We start from the raw sequence: 20,873 nt of genomic DNA on the forward strand, positions 1-20,873 counted from the left end.
TCTCCCCATGTGGCCAGCAACATGTCTAGAGTGTGGCAGGCTGCTAAAACCAGTCAGCCTACACGGGTAGTTGGTTAAGGTTTCAGGGGGCACCTCTAAGGTGCCCTCTGGGGTGTATTTTACAATAAAATGTACACTGGCATCAGTGTGCATTTATTGTGCTGAGAAGTTTGATACCAAACTTCCCAGTTTTCAGTGTAGCCATTATGGTGCTGTGGAGTTCGTGTTTGACAGACTCCCAGACCATATACTCTTATGGCTACCCTGCACTTACAATGTCTAAGGTTTTGCTTAGACACTGTAGGGTCATAGTGCTCATGCACTGGTGCCCTCACCTATGGTATAGTGCACCCTGCCTTAGGGCTGTAAAGCCTGCTAGAGGGGTGACTTATCTATACTGCATAGGCAGTGTGAGGTTGGCATGGCACCCTGAGGGGAGTGCCATGTCGACTTACTCGTTTTGTTCTCACCAGCGCACACAAGCTGGCAAGCAGTGTGTCTGTGCTGAGTGAGGGGTCCCCAGGGTGGCATAAGATATGCTGCAGCCCTTAGAGACCTTCCCTGGCATCAGGGCCCTTGGTACCAGGGGTACCAGTTACAAGGGACTTACCTGGATGCCAGGGTGTGCCAATTGTGTAAAACAAAAGTACAGGTTAGGGAAAGAACACTGGTGCTGGGGCCTGGTTAGCAGGCCTCAGCACACTTTCAAATCAAAACATAGCATCAGCAAAGGCAAAAAGTCAGGGGGTAACCATGCCAAGGAGGCATTTCCTTACACTGTGGGACCAGCATACAGCAGTTGCACCCAATGTATGTATTCTTTTGGGAGTCCATATCACATAAGTACCGCAAAAATGTATTCCCAATTTAGTGTATCAAATGCCTGGCAAAGGTACAGGGAGAGCTTGGGGATATCTCCCTCTAGTATAGTCCATAATGTGATATAGGCGACGTATATTTAGGGATGTATTACGGGTCGGTATGTATCCACATTGATCCATATGTATCAAGTTACTTATTAAGTGGAGGAGTGTCTGTGCTAATATTTTAGCCAGTATTTTATATTCGGTATTCAATAACGATCGTGGCCTATAGGATGTCATATCAGTTGCAGGTTTACCAGGTTTTAGTAGCAAAGTTACTGTTGCCTGCTTTGTCGTATCAGGGAGGTGACCAGTGACTATCGAGGTCTGGTACAGTTTTTCCAATTGAGGAATCAATTTTGTGCCGTACAAGGAATAAAACTCAGCCGGGAGGCCATCCGACTTCGGTGATTTATTACGAGCTGTGCCCTTGATGGCGTCTCGTATTTCCCCTTGTGTTATCTGTGCTCCCAGGGCTTGCTTGGCAGTGTCGTTAAGCTCCAGCAGGGTAATATCCAACAAAAAGGAACTGAGCTGCATTTGATCTCGTGCTGGGGGGAGGGGGGCAGAATACAGCGTTGCGTAGTAGTCTTGGAATGCAGTGTTTATCTCCACCTGTGTGTTTATGCTATTGAGTTGCAGAGTGAAGATGTGTAAGATAGGAGTGGGAGATGGCTCGTCTTTTATAAGACATGCTAGAAGTGTGCCCGCCTTATCCCATTCACTGTGCGATTGTTCCTTGTATTTTGTATAATCCACAAGCCGCAGCTGTTCAAGGAGTTTTGCATGTTCGGCCCGAGCATCCTGCAATATCTGGGTCTGGGGGGCATGAAACACAGCCACGGCCTCCAGGGGCCCCAAGCTGTCTTCTACACGTTTTAACTCCCTCATTATAAATGCTCGAACGCCCACTGTCGCTCCCATTATTGCCCCTCTTATTACCACCTTGAATGCCTCCCATTCTACCAACAGAGAGGATGCGGTCTCTGCGTTGTCAGTGAAGAAGTTAGTTATTACTTGAGCAATCTCTTCCTTCAATACTGCATCCTCAAGGAGCAGTGATTGTAACCTCTGAGTTGGACACTACAGTGCTGTCCACGGAGGAAGCAAGGCTGGGAGGAGAAGCTCAGTCTCTTTATATTTAGTATGCTGTTTGTATTGCTGTGCTCTGACTCTCCAATACTTGCGATAATGTTCGTCCAGTATTCCTTTGTGTTGTGCGCCATTTAGTTTGACCTTCTCCCGCGTGGGTGTCAGGCCTGCTTCGGCGGTTGGGTATTAAACTGTTCCTTGTGGCTCGAGTGTGGGAAGGTCTTGTGCACCCAGTTACGTACCAGTTCAGTTGTTTCGAAAAAATGAGCTTTTTGGTTGTATGTGATATGTAACCGGGCCGGGAACAGTAGGGCGTATGATAGCTCCTCCGCTCTGAGTTTTTTCTTCACAGCCTGGTAGGAGGCCCTACGCCTCTGAACCACCAAGGTGTAGTCTGGATATCGGGATACCTGAACATTATCTACTATGATGCGGTCCGCCTCTCTCGCCGCTTGCAGTAGGGCATCACGATCTCTGTAGTTGAACACTAAAGCCACCATGGATCGGGGTGGCGCACCCGGCGGAGGTCTCCTATTTGGGATTCGGTGCGGTCTCTCTATCGTGAAGTGAGTCGATAGCCCGCCGGTCGCTATAGTTTTCAGCCATGCCTCTACATATTGTGTGGCATCCCGCCCCTCCGGAAGGCCAATCATACGAACGTTACTAGGGCATGATCTTCCTTCCGCTTCTTTGATTCTTTTTTGTAGGGCTTCCACTTGTTTTTGTAAATGCTGAATTGCGTTTTCGCTGTCTTTTTGGGCAGGCAGGAGGGTGGCGACGCTTGTTTCTGTTTGTTTTACTCTGTCCGCCAATTTCTTATGGTCGCCTTTAAGAATGTTATGTTCAGTGGCGATAGATCCTAGCCTTTGTTGTATTGCCAGCTGTGATTCTCTAATTTCCTTCAGTATGACATCCAATTTATCCATTGGAGGGTCTGTTCCTGTGGCCGATACATATTTCCCTGGCGTCGACGTCCCCGCACCATCTAGGTGTTTTCCTTTTGTGCAGCTCATTTTCACGCATGTGCGTAGTCTTCTTAGTCTATTAGGCCCGCACTCTAATTCCAATATTTGGTCCAGCTTTGGAAGGGCCCCCTCAGCGCAGCCCCTGACCCCAGCGAGAACCCCTCCCTCCCAGGGCCAGTGGCCTCTGCACTCATCAGCAAGACGTATTATCTGGTATAGGGTCCAGGAGTGAACTCCATCATGCTCACCTACTCGCTGCTCGCCCCGATCCTCAGGCCTCGGGGAGGCTCCAGCAGCCGAGGATATTCTGTGTCTTGGGCCCTCCGGTAATCTCCTCCCTGGTTTTTTACTCACCGCCAGTGCACCGGGGCCACTCCGAACGTACCAGCAGGTCCCCAAACTCAGGCCTTCATGTTGCTCCAATCATGCTCCTGGGGAAAGGGGGGAGGGTCGGGTACCGGGAGGCGTCAGTGCCACACAATCTCTACCGCACCCCCGCAGGGCCCCTCCGGTCAGCGCCGACCCACCTCGATGTTCCTGCCTGTTTCTAGGGGAAGGGAGTTGCCACTTCCAGGCGTGTCCGGCCCTCCACCAAGCCCGTCTCGGACCGCTGCTTGTTCTCGCCGGCACTGTACCTAACTGGGTCTAATTTTTGCTCCGCTTGCTGCCCACCTTGTTTGTGCACGTTTTGTACCCCTCTCCCTGACAGATGGCCCCTTTTTATTGCGGATACCCAAGTACTGGCAGACCCGGACTGGGAGCTCTGCGATCGGATGACCGCCATCTTTGGCGGTTAGCCACGCCCCCGAGGTAGTGGCCACTTGTGTAAAAATAGGATGGCAGGTGGGTGGATCTTGCATGTTCCAGGGTAAGCTTTTTTTTTTTTATATATAATCCAATAGTCAAGTGTTTTTCCTTGAAAAATAAAATGTAAATTCATGGCCAGTTATTGGCCAGCGAAGCATATTCGATGAATCCTGACCAAGACCTTGGGGTGTTAGTGGAGGTGCGTTTTTGAGGCCATGTGAGTTGCAGAGTTTGAAAAGTGTATCATGAAAGATGTTTGCAACTCATGTCAGATTTGTTTGAACGGGCATCTTACAATTCCTGAAAAAAGGAAAAAAAAAATACCCTGCGTTTTGGGCATTTAACATGACGTCGAGAAGCAGTGTACTTTGTTTTTAGGTACACTTCGTTGTGGTGTTACATTAAATGCATGAGAATAATGTAGTTAGGGCTTGCTCCCATGTATGATGTACTTAAGCTCGATAGCCTTTAAGGATTAACAGTGACATGAGCAGATGATTGTATTTTGCATTTTTGGTAGCCATGTGTTAACGAAATGTTAATTTACGTTACAGACTCAATCTGCCAGTAGCACTCTTCAGAAACACAAATCCTCCTCCTCATTTACACCTTTCATTGACCCCAGATTACTGCAGATCTCTCCCTCTAGTGGCACAACTGTTACTTCTGTGGGTAAGTCCAGCAATGACGAGCAAACAAATGTAAGAGCATGTTGCAGTGCTTTGTCAGACAGTTGTTTCCAGCATTAACCCTGATATTTCTACTCCGTTTATTAAAATTGTGAGGCAACAGAGCACCAAGCCCGCCAAAACACTGACTGATATTTAATCTGGTGAGCTAAATCTAGGAATAATGCTGAGATGCTGTCATAATGGTACACCATTGAGTACTCTTAATGTTAAAGCTCTGTAGGAATAAATGAGTTATTAGTTTGTATTCACATAGGACTGCTACTCGTTTTCCTCTTTCTTGTGAAACTGCCAAGACTGCCTCACAGTATTGCACCAATAAAGGTTTGCCTTAATGACATGAATATGCCTGAATTGGATTACCATACGTTTTTCTAATCAGTACATTTGTGTAAATTACAGCCTGAATGTTTTTAGTAGCCTTTTGATCGACTACAGAGAGGCCCACATTCTCTATTCCATAATAATAACCTTTCCTGGACACTGTTTAAAATTATATTAATTTTTTTGACACATGATGTAAACTTTTTAATGCAATTTTGTAAGGTAACATTGCATTTTTACGGAAGGTATCCCCCAATATTAACTCGGGTGGATCTGATAATCACACAAAACCATACTGAAATTTAACATATAGTACACATTTCCCTTTTTACATGGCTACCAACTGGAAATACTGAATAATTCCTCTCCAGCATAACAAATCTGGGTTGTTTGGTCTCTTTATTGTCATTTAATCTAACAGCTTTGTGCGTGGTGTTTATTATATCTTCTCTAAATTTGTAAAAATTTATATTGTTTAATAGTTTGGAAGAGGGTTGTAAGGGTGATTGCATAATAGGGTTTGCAGTATTTAAAGTATACGCAAATATCAGTGATCAAACTTGATACCCCAGTCTGCAAGAAATTCAGCAATGTGAAAGCACGTCTACAGTGATCATTAAACATTTTACAGTAATAAAAAAAATTATTGGAATCCTGGTAGTTAGTTGGGTTATAGTAGATCTCCGCCCTGCCAAAGGCTACAATGACTGTGTAAGCTACATAACAGCATAAAGATGCATTCACAAGTGACCATCTCTTACTATAAATAGCACAACCATTCTCTTTAACCTATGTCCTCTAAATAAAGTAGACCTTGCAAGTTCACTAACTTCCTTGAAGGTGTTTATTTTGTGTATTCAATAGCATAGAGAAAATACTCTGACGTGGCTGCATACCTCTATTTGCGCCACTTGCATCTGTAACATTAGGCAATATTGAAAACATGCAGCACCTTTTATTGACCTGTATCTTGAGTGCCTTGGCAAGTTTGTCTGACCACTAAAGCTATAAGCCAAGCATCATTGCAACAATATAAATAGTACTTACCTACTTAATTCCAAGCACCCTTACGTAAAAGATTGATTTAGCATCTTAGTACCTTTTAGATGCTGGCAGCCTTCTGAGCAATGACTTCCTGAAGGTGGGTCCCGGTGTTATCCTCCGGAGCAAGTTCTTTCAGTACCAGTGAAACAAATGTCTGGTGCCTCAGAAGTTCATATGAAAATTAAGACTTTTAAAAGAAAAAATAATGTCCCTGGGATTAAAGGAAAAATGCCGTGGTGAGGGTATGTTCCACATCAGGAAACTTTGGTAGTCCACCTTCTACAATAGAAGGCCTTAATCTCGTTGAATTGGTTAGCATAGATGCTGTCCCTGCCCTGAAAGAGGAGCTTGTGAGCTGTTAAGGACTGGCACTGTTGTCACATCCTTCCAAGGACTAGATTCTTCTTTTGTCTTGTCTGCTAAGCAGCTTATGCAACTGGCACTTGAAAAATGGGTTTAATGACCTTTTAAAAGGTTATCAATAGACCCGTTTTGGGGATGCTACCTTGCTTGTGCCCCCATCAAGTTGTTTGCTTTATGTGATGACATTGTTTGTGTATGTTATGTGCACTTTTTTCCCTCCTCTTTCCCAATTTTCTAGACAAGAAGTGGAGATCTGTTGTTAACTAAAAATGGTTGCTTATCTCTTTCAGGAGCGTACATGCGCACATTGGAAGCTAACCTTAAAAATACTAATTTTATTTTAGTGGGATTTTCCAGTGACGCGCTCAGGCCTGATGCTATGAGACAAGATCCTACGCGGAAAGGATCTGTCGTCAATGTTAATCCCACAAATACACGACCACAAAGCGATACTCCAGAGATTCGAAAATACAAGAAGCGATTCAATTCTGAAATCTTATGTGCTGCCTTATGGGGTACGTAATTTCATTCATTTTCTCTCCAGCCCACAATCCATTTTCCGCCAGCAGATGTCTTTGTAACACTTCATAATTTTAGTTTTTTACGTTTTGATTCTGAGGTTGTTCAGTATCTGGTTTAATTGGCTTTTAAAGGCTTTACAATATGTTGAACAATTTTTGCAATCTCACCTTCCTGCTACCAAAGTGCTTATTATTAGGAAATCACTCCCATGAAGTGTGTAATTCCCGCTTATCAAAAAGCTCTTAAAGTTTACCAAGATGTGTATGCTGCAGGCTTGGTTGTTTGAGTGTATAGAATTCTTTGAGCTTGCAGCCTGAGGGAAGATAATAGGACTTTGGAATTTTCTAGGCTTTAATTTCTAGTGATGCGAAGTAGTCCTGGGCGAAATTTGCTTTATTGCAGATATGATATGGAATGCCAAAACAATTACATGTTATCCTGAAAAGTGTTGGATTTGGTATTTCACACTATTTTATAAAGCAAAATGAGTCCTTGCATCCATTTTAGGCCTGAGGATACATTTTGTGCAAAAAAAACAAATTTGCTCAAAATCTCATGTGATATGAATAACAACCACTCATGTTTGGTTCATTTGCCTTCTTTCAACAGGATTGACACCTGAACAAAGTATAATTTACGCTATGTGATGTAATGACTTAACCTCTGTTATTTAACATAACAGTAGTAACGTAAAATACAATAAATTATGCAAGATTACACTGCCAAAACAGAAGCTTGCTGTGCACAAATGACACTGGTCTGGTGTTGACATTGCAATACCCCACTGGTTTCATATGTTTTTTCTCATGTGAGACTGAGTCTGTATTTCTCAGCTATTGGACTTTCAATGACCAGGGAGTGATTTTTTTATTTTTTAAATATTTTTTTTATAAAGCACTTGGACCTCTGTTGGGTGCTGTACTGTTAGGCTTCGGTGCCATGGCTCAAGTGAATCTGTGAGGCAATTAAAAGTGAGGGCTATGGTTATTGCAGGAGCTACTGTGCACTTTAGAATGTTAAAAAAGCCAGGTCACATTAACCTTCGACTGACTTGGATGTAGTTTCACTGTCCAGGTTACCAAGAAAGGAAGGCACACTAAGATACTAACCAACTTCTCCCTAGACAGAACAGTGGTGCTATATCTTGTTTTAATGCCTCTTTCTAAATTGCCCTGTTGCTTTGCTGATATTCTCTGAGATGATGTCTTCAGTGGTTCTGGTAGTGGCTGGTGGTGAAACCTTTAAAGGGGTCCCTGTCTCCCTTGTTAGTAGAGCAGAGTTCTATTAATGCATTTTAGGCTAGTGTTCCCAATCACGCTCTGGTACCAAATCCCCTTCTATATACTTTCTTAAACCCTCTCAAGATGTAAGAATGTGGAAAGTTAAATACAAGGCCCCCAATTATATGTTTGCCATAGTTTATTCACAACCACTACTCCCATTTCATTGTGGAAATGTCAGCAGACGGTGGCTATATTTTTCCTTGTAGGATACGTCAGAGGCATACATATTGTGTCAGAGGGTTTAAATTTGTAGAAATGTGTCCACTGCAGGCTAATATAGCGACATTCACTTTACCAGGAAGAGCTACAGACTTGAAATTGATGAAGAAAAAAATATTACCAGTGATGCAGGTAGAAATTAAAAGTATTGGTGATGCTCTAGTTTTTAACTTAATTTGATATCTGCATGGGTCAAACCCTAGCCTCCAATTTAGGTTGAACTAGGAAACGCTTTCTACTGGTCAAAGGTGCTTTGTCTCCCAAAAGGAACTGGGCATGGTTTTGCACCACTATCTAGGTTATAGAAGAGCAATAGATTTTGTCTTCTTCTCTGATTCTGTGAACATTTCTATAATGCATGCAGATTGACTTCTGTTAACCTCTGACCTTCTCTTAGTATTTTTTTATTTAATCGTTATCTATAGCAATTTGTCCTTAGAAAGGTATTCATTCGTGTCACATAGCAAGCAACATGCGTAATATATGAATGCTTTTAGAGGTACAGGAAGGATGGGGTGGTAGCGAGTGACATCACTTGTCACGTCCAAACATAAAGAACAAATAGAGTCTCAGTTGTGACATTAGTGTTTTTTAGATGATTTCCTGACCCCACTCAGTAACTATACTCAGTTCAGACCTTAGTGGGTTTTAGGCTAATCCTGGTGCTAAATCATTACAGATGTCACAGGGACCCCGGTCTTTCAAAGTAAGACCTGAAGATGTGACTCTTTGTGCCTTTTAAGAACGCCAATGTGTTTGATGCTCTTCTCAGGTGAAGAGGAGGGGAGGTCCATGAACTTGATTGAAGCTCTGTATGTGAAGGATCTTCAGGGCTTGGGAAGGATCTCAATTTGGTCGTTTTCAGGAATAGAACTGTTAATCCGACTGCTTCGATTATGGACAAGAGGTCATCTAGGTAGCAAGGTGTCAGTTTTCAGTCAGTTCCTAATCATTCCTGAAATCTAAAGTATTGACATGCAGGGGGCAGTGAATGCGTTGTACAGGTCATTTTTTTAAAACACCTAAAAGTTTATCTTTTGAAAACATATTTTTGACTACAACAGGAGGCTACAGAAGGAACCATTCTACTGAATTGGTTGAGGAAATTATTTAGTGGATTCACAGTATGGTGCCCAAGTCCATGTTTTGGCTTAATAAAACAGGTTCTTTATTTACTTGCATGGTTACTAGAGTTTAAAACAAAAATTGAAACATGTTTCAATTGCTAAAATATGGGCTGTGATTAACAAGATACTTATTGTAAAAAAATTTGTTTTACCTAATTGAATCCTCTACCAGTTGTGTGCCAAAGAGCCAAGAGAGCCAAGACAGTTGTTGCTCCCTGTTCCAAATGTCTTGCTTACTGCAATACCAATTTTACATTTTATTGGTAAGATTGCTAATGGAATGATAAGCTGGTTAGTTTGAAGCCTGCCAGACACGGTAACTGACTGGTTGCAAAAGACTTATTCAACATGTCAATAGTTGACCTAGAAAGCACCTCTGGCCATTGCTTTCCTTTGGCTATCTCTTTTGTCACTCTTATTTTCTTGCTTTCTATTCAATGGTCTTATTTTATTTAGCCCGTCCATCTGGTCTTTATCCCTGTCATGGAGCATAGCCTGGTTACCATCGCTTATTGGCTCCTTTTTATCATTACACAAGTGTCTGCTTTTCAGGATGTTTTTCTCCTTTTTCTAAAAGCACTCCTTGAGAATGCATGCACCTCCTTCTTTGTCTTCTCGTTTCTCCCAGCACGTTTTTTTTCATAGCATGAATATTCAATTTTGTTTAACTTTGTCCTTGGAGCCGCTCCGACACACGCTGTATGTTTTTTGTTTTATACAGCTTCAGCTTTTAAATTGCTCTACTGTGGTATTTAACTTCATGTTGTTCACTTATCTTCTGTCGCTTCAATCCCCCGACGTTGCTTTGTCTGTTTGCTTCCCTCCCTTCCCCCTTCATTTTGCTTCCTCCTCACGGTGGCCTCCATATTGCATTCCTCCCCACGCACAACCTTGTTACTTCTACCCGCCCTTCATTTTGCTTCCTTCTGCCTCTTGTGTTGCTTCCTCACACCTTTGTTGATGTTTTCTCCACCATCTGATTTTGCTCTTCAGGTTTGTCCCTTACCTGCATGTTTTTCCTTCACCCATGTTCTTTCCTCCCACCCATTCAGGTTACCTTTTTTTTCTTTACAGATCCCACATTGATTGGTAAACAAAACGAAAATAAATGCTTGTCATTTTGTAAGCATGTGCACACCTACAAAATGATGCAGCTGGCCAGGTAGACTTTTTCCCCCTGTTTATTGGACATGCTGCCAAGCATCAGAAATGCTGTGCATCATGGTTAGAAACATTGGCAAAGTCAATAGGTCCCAAAGGCGAGACCTATTGGCGTTGCCAATACTTGTTTTTAGTTGCAGTGCCATTCATTCAACTTAGGTGGATGTAAATTATTGTGCACGGAAAAATCATAGTCAGTTTGTGTTACAGATAATTTACGCTCTCTGCAATCAAGACTTTCAAATGCTTGTGCTCTGTTTTTTTGTTGATAAAGGTGTTAATTTGTTGGTTGGAACCGAAAGTGGCCTGATGCTGCTGGACAGAAGTGGCCAGGGGAAGGTTTACCCACTTATAAATCGGAGACGATTTCAACAAATGGATGTACTTGAAGGCCTCAACATCTTGGTAACGATATCAGGTGAGGCATCAAATTTAGCACCTTCAAGTATTTCATAAAATTCAACATGGTTTCAGTCAGATGAGTCTGTAGACTTTTGTAAATTTTCTGTTGCAATGTTCAGCAAGACACAGATTGAGTGAAAAAATAACAATCAGTTGTGTCATACCTAGTGAAATGTTAAATAACTGGGTAGATCTTATCTAGCCAACTCCCTACAACCTCAATTATCTGAAAACCTAAAGCATGCCTAACTGTTTAGCAAAGATTATCCAGTATTGGCTCTTTCATAGATTCACATGTTTGAATATTTCCTGTCGCCGAAGTGGGAGTCCCACGGTATGTTATAAAGCAGTACAGCATCATTATCATAATAACTATAGAGTCTACAATATAGACCGACCTAAATTTGGTAGTTTGTCCATGTCATTTTTTTAAATGGCCCAAACTTGAACCATAACCAATAAGGCAACAGCATCCTCTAGAACACTCACAAGAGCAGTTTCCTTCCTCAGATCTTCACCGCACGTCAAGTGTGAAGGGAGTCTCCCTAAACTCTGCTCAGTTCTTCAGAGAAGGTTTGGACTTTCCTTATTTCCAAATTATGTCTGATTCTAAAGGCCTCTTTTATCCCTGTAAGACCTAATATAGTTCATGAGGATGATCCACATAAACACTGTATCTATTGCCATTATCCTACTCATAAGGCAAAGGAATGCAAAATCTGTTGTACCTTCCCACCAAAAACTGAGAGACAGAGAAGGCAGATTGTTATTGTGGCTACAGAAAACTAAAGCTCAGAAAACATCATCTAATGAGGACAGAGACTCTGGTGGTCATTCTGACCCTGGCGGTCTTTGACCGCCAGGGCGGAGGACCGCGGGAGCACCGCCGACAGGCCGGCGGTGCTCCAATGGGGATTCCGACCGCGGCGGTAAAGCCGCGGTCGGACCGGCACCACTGGCGGGGTCCCGCCAGTGTACCGCCGCCCCATTGAATCCTCCGCGGCGGCGCAGCTTGCTGCACCGCCGCGGGGATTCCGACCCCCCCTACCGCCATCCAGATCCCGGCGGTCGGACCGCCGAGATCCGGATGGCGGTAGGGGGGGTCGCGGGGCCCCTGGGGGCCCCTGCAGTGCCCATGCCACTGGCATGGGCATTGCAGGGGCCCCCGTAAGAGGGCCCCTACATGTATTTCACTGTCTGCTGTGCAGACAGTGAAATACGCGACGGGTGCAACTGCACCCGTCGCACAGCTTCCACTCCGCCGGCTCGATTCCGAGCCGGCTTCATCGTGGAAGCCTCTTTCCCGCTGGGCTGGCTGGCGGTCTGAAGGCGACCGCCCGCCAGCCCAGCGGGAAAGTCAGAATTACCGCCGCGGTCTTTCGACCGCGGAACGGTAACCTGACGGCGGGACTTTGGCGGGCGGCCTCCGCCGCCCGCCAAGGTCAGAATGAGGGCCTCTGTTCCTAAATCTCACAAGAGGGCTCGATCTCTTGAGGGAACTTCTGAGGAGAGCAGGAAGTCCCTCAAAATTCATCATCATTCTAAGGACTCAAAAAAGAGAAAAAGAAAAATAATCCTCTTCCGAGGTAGCTTCATCTGCTCCAGCTACCTCCTGTAAGCCACTGAAACAAAAAGGGCAAATATTTCCTGTTGTTTTGCCATCGACGACCACCGTCGTCACTGTATCATTGACAAGACCATCCTTGACTACAACTACATTTTCCACACTGGTGCCAATTTCATCTGCGAGACCCTCGGAGATGTCTAGGACTTCACCAGCGGCACAGTCGACCACATCACCCTCGTCAACGCTTCCATCGTCTATGCCCTCATCGTCGACGCTCCCACCGTCGACACTTCTACCGTCAACGCCTCCATCATCGACGATTTCACCTTTGACTGTCCCACAGTCTACGGTTCCACCGTCGGCAGTACCACCGTCGATGCTCCCGTCGACGAAGACAACCTGGACGAGGATCAAGATTAGGACTTACCATAAACACACCATGGCTTATGCGGCAAACATGTCACCTCTTCTTCCAAGTCACCTTTTAGACGTGGAGGACTTGGATGATGATGGACCTTTTGGACAGGCTCATAGACCCTCTGAGCTCCATGTCAAATATCCGGAAGAAGAAGAGGAGGACTAATATTATGATGATGATCAAGGGCAGCAAGTTGAGGGATGCTATCGCACACCCTCTACTCAGAAATACGCTGAACACCACTATTATCCGGACTACCATCGCCTGCAGTAGCAGACAGTTATGCCTTGTTCGCTTATAGAGGATCCTCAGAACATGCTGGCGGATTACAGACTGCGTTTTCCGCCACAGGCGGAGGTACCTCCATCTACTACGCCAGGTACAGCTTCTGTTCCGCCACCAGAGATTCCACCTCCAATAACACCAAGAATGATGCTGCCACCACACGCTGTTCCTCCACCTTTGGGCGATCCTTCCACATCGGAGGATGACACAAGGAAGGAATGCAAATTACCATCTCAGCATGACGAATGGCAGGATTATGTTATTCCTACTCCATCTCCTCCTCAATACCCTACAGCTGATTACCCTTCTGAAGACATTGTTTTTTTTTATTCAATTATGGGTAGGGCAGCAGAGAGGTTTCATCTGCCCTTCACAGTAAAGCATTCTGATTGCTTCTTGTATGATTTCAAGGATCAAGAGCAGAAATCAGTAAGGTCTACTCCTATTATTGACCACCCACGGCAGGAGGGTGTTAAGATTACGAAGAATCCTGCTATGGTGCCAGCGGTTCTGCCAAGGATTGACTAGAAATACAGGGCTCCGGGTGATGCTCTTGCATGTCTCATGCATGTCTCATGGGGCACTTTCGGCCAGACTCTGTGATTTCACAGGCTGTACAGAGGCATTCTAAAAACCCAGCAGCTCCTATCTCCGTGCCGCCAGATAGAGATGGTCAACACCATGACACAATAGGAAAAAGGTTTTCTCTCATGACGGCCTTTACTGTAAGTGCTGCCAATGGCCTAGCTATCCTGGCATGCTATGATAGGCAGATGTGGTCAGATATCAAACCTATGGTTGATCTCATCCCTGAAGAGCAGAAGAAAGAAGCAAAAAAGATCTTGCAGGAAGGAGAGTGAGCCTCTTCTGAGGTAATTGATAATGCCATGGACATAGCTTCAACAGGTTTTCGGCAATTAGCAGGCGCTGCTGTTCTGAGGCCTCAGGGCTGGCTGAAGGCCAGTTAATTACGACCTGAAGTGCAAACAAAACTTTTGGAAATGGCATGCAATGGAGACATGCTTTTCGGTAAGCATATAGATGAAGCACTTCTTGCCATTAAAAATGACACTGACACTGCTATGTCACTTGGCTTTTTGCAATATAGAAAGCTACCTTTCTGAGTGGCTAGGGGGCGTGGCTCTTCATCCTACATAGGATCTTATTTGCGTTCCCAGCCGTTTCAACCGTACCAGCAATACAGACCATCAGTCATATCGCCAACCAACTACGGCTGGTTTCTCTAGGCAGGGTGCCCGTCGGAAGTCTTCGCATCAACCCAGAGACACAGGACGCAAGCAATGACCCAGTAGAAGTACCAGCTACTCACCTGTTCCAGCATCAAGTAGGGGCAGACATATCCAAGTATCTCCACAATTGGAAAACTATCACCTTGGATCAATGGGTGTTGGACATAGTGGTTTATGGCCACACCCCAGGATTCACTATCTGGCCGCCAACCACCCCTCCAAAAGGAGCGCATTCCCCTCATCTTCACTTATTGAAAAAATAGGGCAAGTTGATGCTTCTCAAAGGAGCAATAGAAAAGGTTCCAATGGCTCAGAGAGGGAAAGGATTCTGTTCGCATTTTGTCCTTGTGCAAAAGAAAACAGGGGAATGGAGACCTATTCTAGATCTTCGGCAACTCAACAAGTACCCCCGCAAACAAACTTTCAGAATGATCACTCTTTCAGACATATTAAACCTCCTGAGCAGCGGAGACTATATGACATCTCTAGACTTGGACGCTTATTTTCATATCCCCATCCATCCAGTGGCTGGTACTCACTATCGGTTCTGAGTCTTTCCCTTCTGGCTCAGATCAGCTCCTCACATATTCACTAAGTGTCTGGCATCTGAAGGCATGCACCATGCAAGGAGCTTTAGCAGCGACAAAAGATTGCATAACACTTTTTCAAAAACCAGGGCTCACGCTCAATGTCAAGAAATCTTGCACAACACCCACTCAGAGGATGACTTTTCTCTGAGCTTTCCTGGACATGCAGCTGAACAAAGCTTTTCTGACACAGGAACGGCAGGATCGCCTAGCATCTCTGGCCCAAATCACATCAAAAAGAAAGTTTGTTTCAGTGAGGTCATACAAATCGCTTCTGGGTACGATATCTTCCACCATCAGACTGGTACCAAATGCACGTCTCAAAATGAGACAGTTGCAGGAAGAATTACAGGTTCAGTGGAACCAATCTGAAGGTTCGTTGAGGATTGCATTCTGGTTATGACAAAAATGATAAAGGCATTGGGCTAGTGGGCTTACCAGTCTTCTCATTCTCAAGGCCTCACGTTCATTCCGTTAGTCCCACAATTTATAATTACCACAGACCCTTCCATGGAAGGATGGGGAGGGCATCTCCAAGATCTGCAAATCCAGGGGAAATGGTCAAGCCACCAAAGGCTGTAACATATTAACAGCCTATAACTCAAAGCCATTTTCACGTTGCAAGCTTTCCTCCCGAGGATAAAAGGGTCTCGAGTGTTGGTGCGGACAGACAGCACAACCAGCATGTTTTATATGAACAAACTGGGAGGCATGAGGTCTTTAACTCTTTCACAGGAAGCTCAGCTACTATGGGACTGGCTTACAAAACACAACATCTCTCTGACAGCCGAGAATGTTCCAGGAGTGCGCAACACGCTGGCAGACGCACTCAGCAGGACCAACAGCGATTGTCACGAATGGGAACTGAATCAAGCTCAACTGGACAAAATATTTGCAACATGGGGGAAACCAACTCTAGACCTATTCGCAACGAACGACAATGCCAAATGCTGATTTTACGCAAGTCGATATCCCCTCTCAGGGTCCTGGGGGAATGTCCTTTTGATGCGATGGTCCAGGATCTATGCGTACGCTTTTCCCCCATCCCATTGATCCCCAAGGTCATAGCCAAAATGAAGACAGAACCTTGTTGCCTAATACTAATTGCTCCCAAATGGCCCCGGCAGTGCTGGTACACAGAGCTTCTTCTAATATCAGAAACTGCGCCAATATGTCTCCCTCAAACTCCAATGCTACTGTCAATGCGGCAGGGGGAGATTCCACATCCAGATCCGATGTCACTGCATTTGCATGCATGGCTCCTGAATTCCATGAATTTCAACATCTCAAAATAACCCCAGAATGTAGAGTTATACTGTCTAAAGTAAGAGCAGACCGTACCAACAAAACGTATTGATTCAAATGGAAGCAGTTCTGTTGTTGGTGCCAGCAACTCAACTTACATCCTCATGAGGCCTCTCCGGAGCAAAGTTTACCGTACCTGTTACTGCTGGCAAAATCTGGGCTTGTGCATTCTTCAGTGAAAGTGCATTTGGCAGCAATTTTGACATACAGACGTTCTTCAGACATGGCTTCACTTTGCTCGTCACGTCTTATTAAACAGTTCATGAGAGGTTTATTCAGAGCTTTTCCTCCAGTAATATTGCCTCCTCCTGAATGGCACCTTAATGTTGTACTCTCACAACCAATGAAACCTTCATTTGAACCCATGCATAAAGCCGAACTTAAATTCCTTACTTGGAAGGTAGCTTTCCTTCTAGCGATCACTTCCCCCAGAAGGGTCAGTAAAATTCAAGCCTTTATCACACAACAACCTTTTCTGCGTTTTACTAACAATTTCTTCATTCTCAAGTCAAATCCAGAGTTTATTCCTAAAGTTCCTTCTCAATTTCATCTAAATCAATCTGTTATTCTCGGACATAATTTCCTATTCTGGCATCTCCAGTGGAAAAGTCTCTCCACACGTTGGATGTAAAGAGGTGTCTTAAGTTTTATCTTCAATGAACTAAAACTTTTTGTAAATCTGATCAGTTACTTTTTTATGGACCTGGGCGGCTGGGTTCTTCAATAACAAAGTCAACGATAGCAAGGTAGCTATCGGCAACTATTCAGTTCTGTCATTCAGCAGCAGGAAAACCTTTACGAAGACGGCATAGAGTGCATTCAACAAGAGCAGTTTCAACTTCCGCGGCTCTTCTTGCTGGGGGTCCGCTGGATCAAATATGCTATGCTGCTACTTGGAAGAGTACCCACTCCTTCGCAAAGCACTATTGTCTTCAGGCCACCCATAGGACGGATGCGCCCGTGGGCTAAGCAGTTCTACGACACCTGTTCCAGTAAAGGTAAACCTCTTGGTAATGTAGAATTTTGTTTTCTAATGCTATTGTTGTATACGTTGTTCTCGAATTTTCTGTTTAATGTTCCAATTTCAACATCTCTCCTGTATGTAGGGTCTGACTATGATTGATATGGATACTTGCTTATCTGAAATTTTCACACGAGAAAAAGGGGAAACAAAATATTTTCATTCCCTCCATCCACTTCAATTTTATTGTACTGCTTAATATTCTTATTCAAGCATGTGAATCTATGAAAGGTCCAGTACTAGATAAGAAATCAGTTACTTGCCTGCAACTGCAGTTATCCAGTATTGGTATATTTCGATGCTGTTATCTTATTCTGTGGGCTTTCACCACACCCATCACATTCATTCATCCTTGGCCTGCCTTTCCAAATTTCTTTGGTTTCATTGGTAAATGCTTCACGATTGTTACATCTTTTGGCTGTTTTGTTCCTGCCCTGGAGACTGACCCTGTTATATGGATTATTGCACGTTCAACCGTATATGTTAGTTTCGGCGCACTACTTTCTTCTTTTGCCTCGGCTTGTTTTGTTAGTTTCCTGCTCATGTGCAGCTCCATATCTACAATCGCTGCCCTGCGTCCAGCTTTTAATTCACCCCTTGGTTGTGTTGCCTTTAGCCCCTCCCTCCCATCCTCATGCTGTCTGTGTTGTAAATTCTCTGTTCCCTTCCGCACTATTTTTTGCTTTTGCCAGTCTTGTTTTGTTAGTTTCCTGCTCGTGTTATGCTCCATATCGCCGACCACCACCCTGCTTTTCATTCGCTTGTTGTCCTTGTTGCCTTTAGCCCCTTCCTCCCCTCTTCATGCTGTCCATGTTGTAAATGCCCCACTCACACCCCTCTCCCGTTGTTTTTTTTTGTTTGGGGGGTGTGATTTAGGCTCCTGTGCAAAGAGGGCCAGAGAGCCTGCCCTGCAGCAGCCCTCTGGAGTAGAGGTGAAGCAGCTCTTGTTGCTCATTAATCATAACGTGATGAAGGCAGTGAGCAGTGCTTGACAACACACCAGCGCAGTGCCACACTCGGCTCATTGACTCTTTCTTTTAATTATTATCTTTTTGGAGTTAGATGGACTTCTAGCTGGTGCAGGGTGTGGTGGCACCACTGAAAGACTAAGGTATATTTCCCCAGCCCTGGGGCGTATTGTTTTCAAACAACAATATGGCAACGGTTTTTCACCTGTCCACACCTAGCCTCATAGAGGTCCCCTTTTTATGGCTGGTTTCCCCATTCCGGGGCTAGTTTGTCTTTAACTCTAATATGGTGACGGTTTTCACTTTTCCACACTAGTTTCCAGAGCAGTCCCTTTTTCATGGTTCCTGCTCCCAGAGTACTTATGGCACTCTAATATGGTGGCCATCGAGGATGCTGAGGTAGCTTTTGCAAGCAGTATCACTGTTTACAGAAGGTGACAAACAGATTCTGGTGCCTATTGCCGCCACTCACTACTATTTTTCATACTGAGGAACGGTTTACTAATCTGACCCCGACCGGTAATTAACCATTGGTTACTAGAAGCATCGGCGATCATTTCAATCGCATTTTCTATTTTATTATAAGCACTGCACCAGAGTTACAAATTGCAGTCTGGGTACCTACATAGTCTACCTTTATCTTGGATGCCAATGATGTGTAGATTTCAGAAATGTTATCACGCGATAACAGACGCATTCCTGCTAAGTTTGAAATAGATTTTGTGCCCTACAAACTCATGTCCACACAATCACATTCATACACACCTGTTTAAGCCAGTCTGTTCATTTTCCTTTCATTTACCATATTGGCGCTATACTAATACACATATGAGCATGTTTGTTTTATCATTTTCGATACTGCAAGTGTTGAATCGGGATATTCCAGTTTAATAATTGTGTTCCCATGACTTTGTGATGATTTGTTATCCATCCAAACATGCACACAACACTTTGTAACATCTATAAACTGTCAGACGGATTTTAAATCCCATTTAGTGATGCTTTGAATACACTTTCATGCTTATTGTGCTCAAATCCAGTTGGCTGCATGCAACCTGGAATATCCGTAGTGCACACACCACACCGATAGTCGAGGTACCCATATTAATTGGTGGTATTTCAACATATTTGACTCCGACATAGGTTCTTACAGGCCAAATGCACACCGATCAAAAACGTTGGTCTATCCATACATTTTATTATATTTCAGTTCACGTTTTCGTACCTCAATTTTTCCCTCATTTGACCACTTTCCAGTGTATGATACTACACGTTGCTTTTTCTGTGAATGACAGATACGAAAGTGCATATCAGTGCGCATCTCTGTTCCTATCAGTGTCAAAGCTTCTTTGTTAACGACACTTATTTAAAATTTTGAAGTGGCTATCATATTTTCATTAAATAGCATGGAAGCCCATGCTTCGGTTTGTGTTGCCATTCACCAGTGCTACGTGAAGTAACAGTAGATGTTGTAACTCCCAGGGTGATGTGCTGCATGGCTAAAACCTTATGAAGTCCCCAGTGGATGACGAAATTTAAACTTTTATAGAACCACCCACCATTTGAACAATTATTACAGTTGAATGCTTGCTATTCTCCTGCTGGTTCTATTAACTCCTTTAAGCAGTGTTTGAAACGGTTTACAGACTCGACGAACATTATTACACCTCATTATTTTCCTTTATTCCTAGCACGGTGGTGTGCATTCTTCTGGATACTAAACCACTGGATGTGCCAGATCTCTGTTTGAACCAATAAGTATTCGGCTTAATGTGTGTGTTCTGTACACTGTGTAAGAGAAAAAATAATTGATTTGATGCGTTATCTTTCCTGATGTGAAATAACGAAGAGGGCTTGGGAGCTGTTGCACATATGAAAATCAAGAGGCTGACTTTAAGGACTATATATTACGATTGTGCCTCTTGACAACTATTTGTAATGTTTAAGTGTAACATTTTGTGCATGTTTTTGGTTCGTTTTCCTTATGGAAGAAGGCATTCTATGTAATTCTTGAGACTTGTACAGCATAAATATCTGCAAAGCTGTCCCTGGGTCTTCTTAGGACACCATTCTCTCGATACCATCTAGAGGATTTAGGATTATTGTGGACATGCAGCTTTCAGACTCACTTTGCCTCTTCCCAGCTGTGCATTGGTGAGTATTCTTTCGCGCTAAAAAAAGTCTGAAATGTAAACGTCAGTAGGGTCCTAAATCAAATTGGCTCTTTTTCTTGCCAATGAATGATAGAAATGGATTGTGAGTTACTATGTTGAATCAAAGCAACAAATACAGTTACTAAGGATGATCCTTTTTCAAAAATAGATGGTAGCATTGTGAGTTCTTGGCAAATTTAGACTGGACTATTGTTTTTAACTTCAACATCAAATACGGTTTTGTATCCAGGGAATAGTTGTGATGAGTTTCCCAGAGAATATCATCCCTTTGCATTTGAACTATTATGTTTCATCTCTAGGCAAGAAGAACAAGTTGCGAGTGTATTATTTATCATGGTTGAGAAATAAGATTTTGCACAATGATCCTGAAGTGGAGAAGAAACAGGGTTGGACAACTGTAGGTGACTTGGAAGGCTGTGTGCACTACAAAGTTGGTG

At 43.8% G+C, this 20,873-nt stretch overlaps 1 protein-coding gene across 11 annotated transcripts in view; it reads left to right on the plus strand.

The window, feature by feature from the left end:
* MAP4K4 (mitogen-activated protein kinase kinase kinase kinase 4) overlaps positions 1-20,873 on the plus strand; it is a 513,631-nt gene that overhangs the window by 436,704 nt on the left and 56,054 nt on the right. For 6 of the 11 annotated variants that reach the window (XM_069204417.1, XM_069204422.1, XM_069204423.1 and 3 more), the window contains 4 exons: positions 4,282-4,399; positions 6,492-6,662; positions 10,734-10,877; positions 20,736-20,870. In XM_069204417.1, coding sequence (XP_069060518.1) covers positions 4,282-4,399; positions 6,492-6,662; positions 10,734-10,877; positions 20,736-20,870 — 568 coding nt within the window. Of the gene's footprint in view, positions 1-4,281; positions 4,400-6,437; positions 6,663-10,733; positions 10,878-20,735; positions 20,871-20,873 lie in introns of all 11 variants that reach the window. The other 5 variants (XM_069204415.1, XM_069204419.1, XM_069204416.1 and 2 more) reach the window with 1 other exon arrangement.

This window comes from Pleurodeles waltl, chromosome 8 (genome assembly GCF_031143425.1).
Source record: "Pleurodeles waltl isolate 20211129_DDA chromosome 8, aPleWal1.hap1.20221129, whole genome shotgun sequence".
In the NCBI taxonomy this organism is placed as follows: Eukaryota; Metazoa; Chordata; class Amphibia; order Caudata; family Salamandridae; genus Pleurodeles; species Pleurodeles waltl.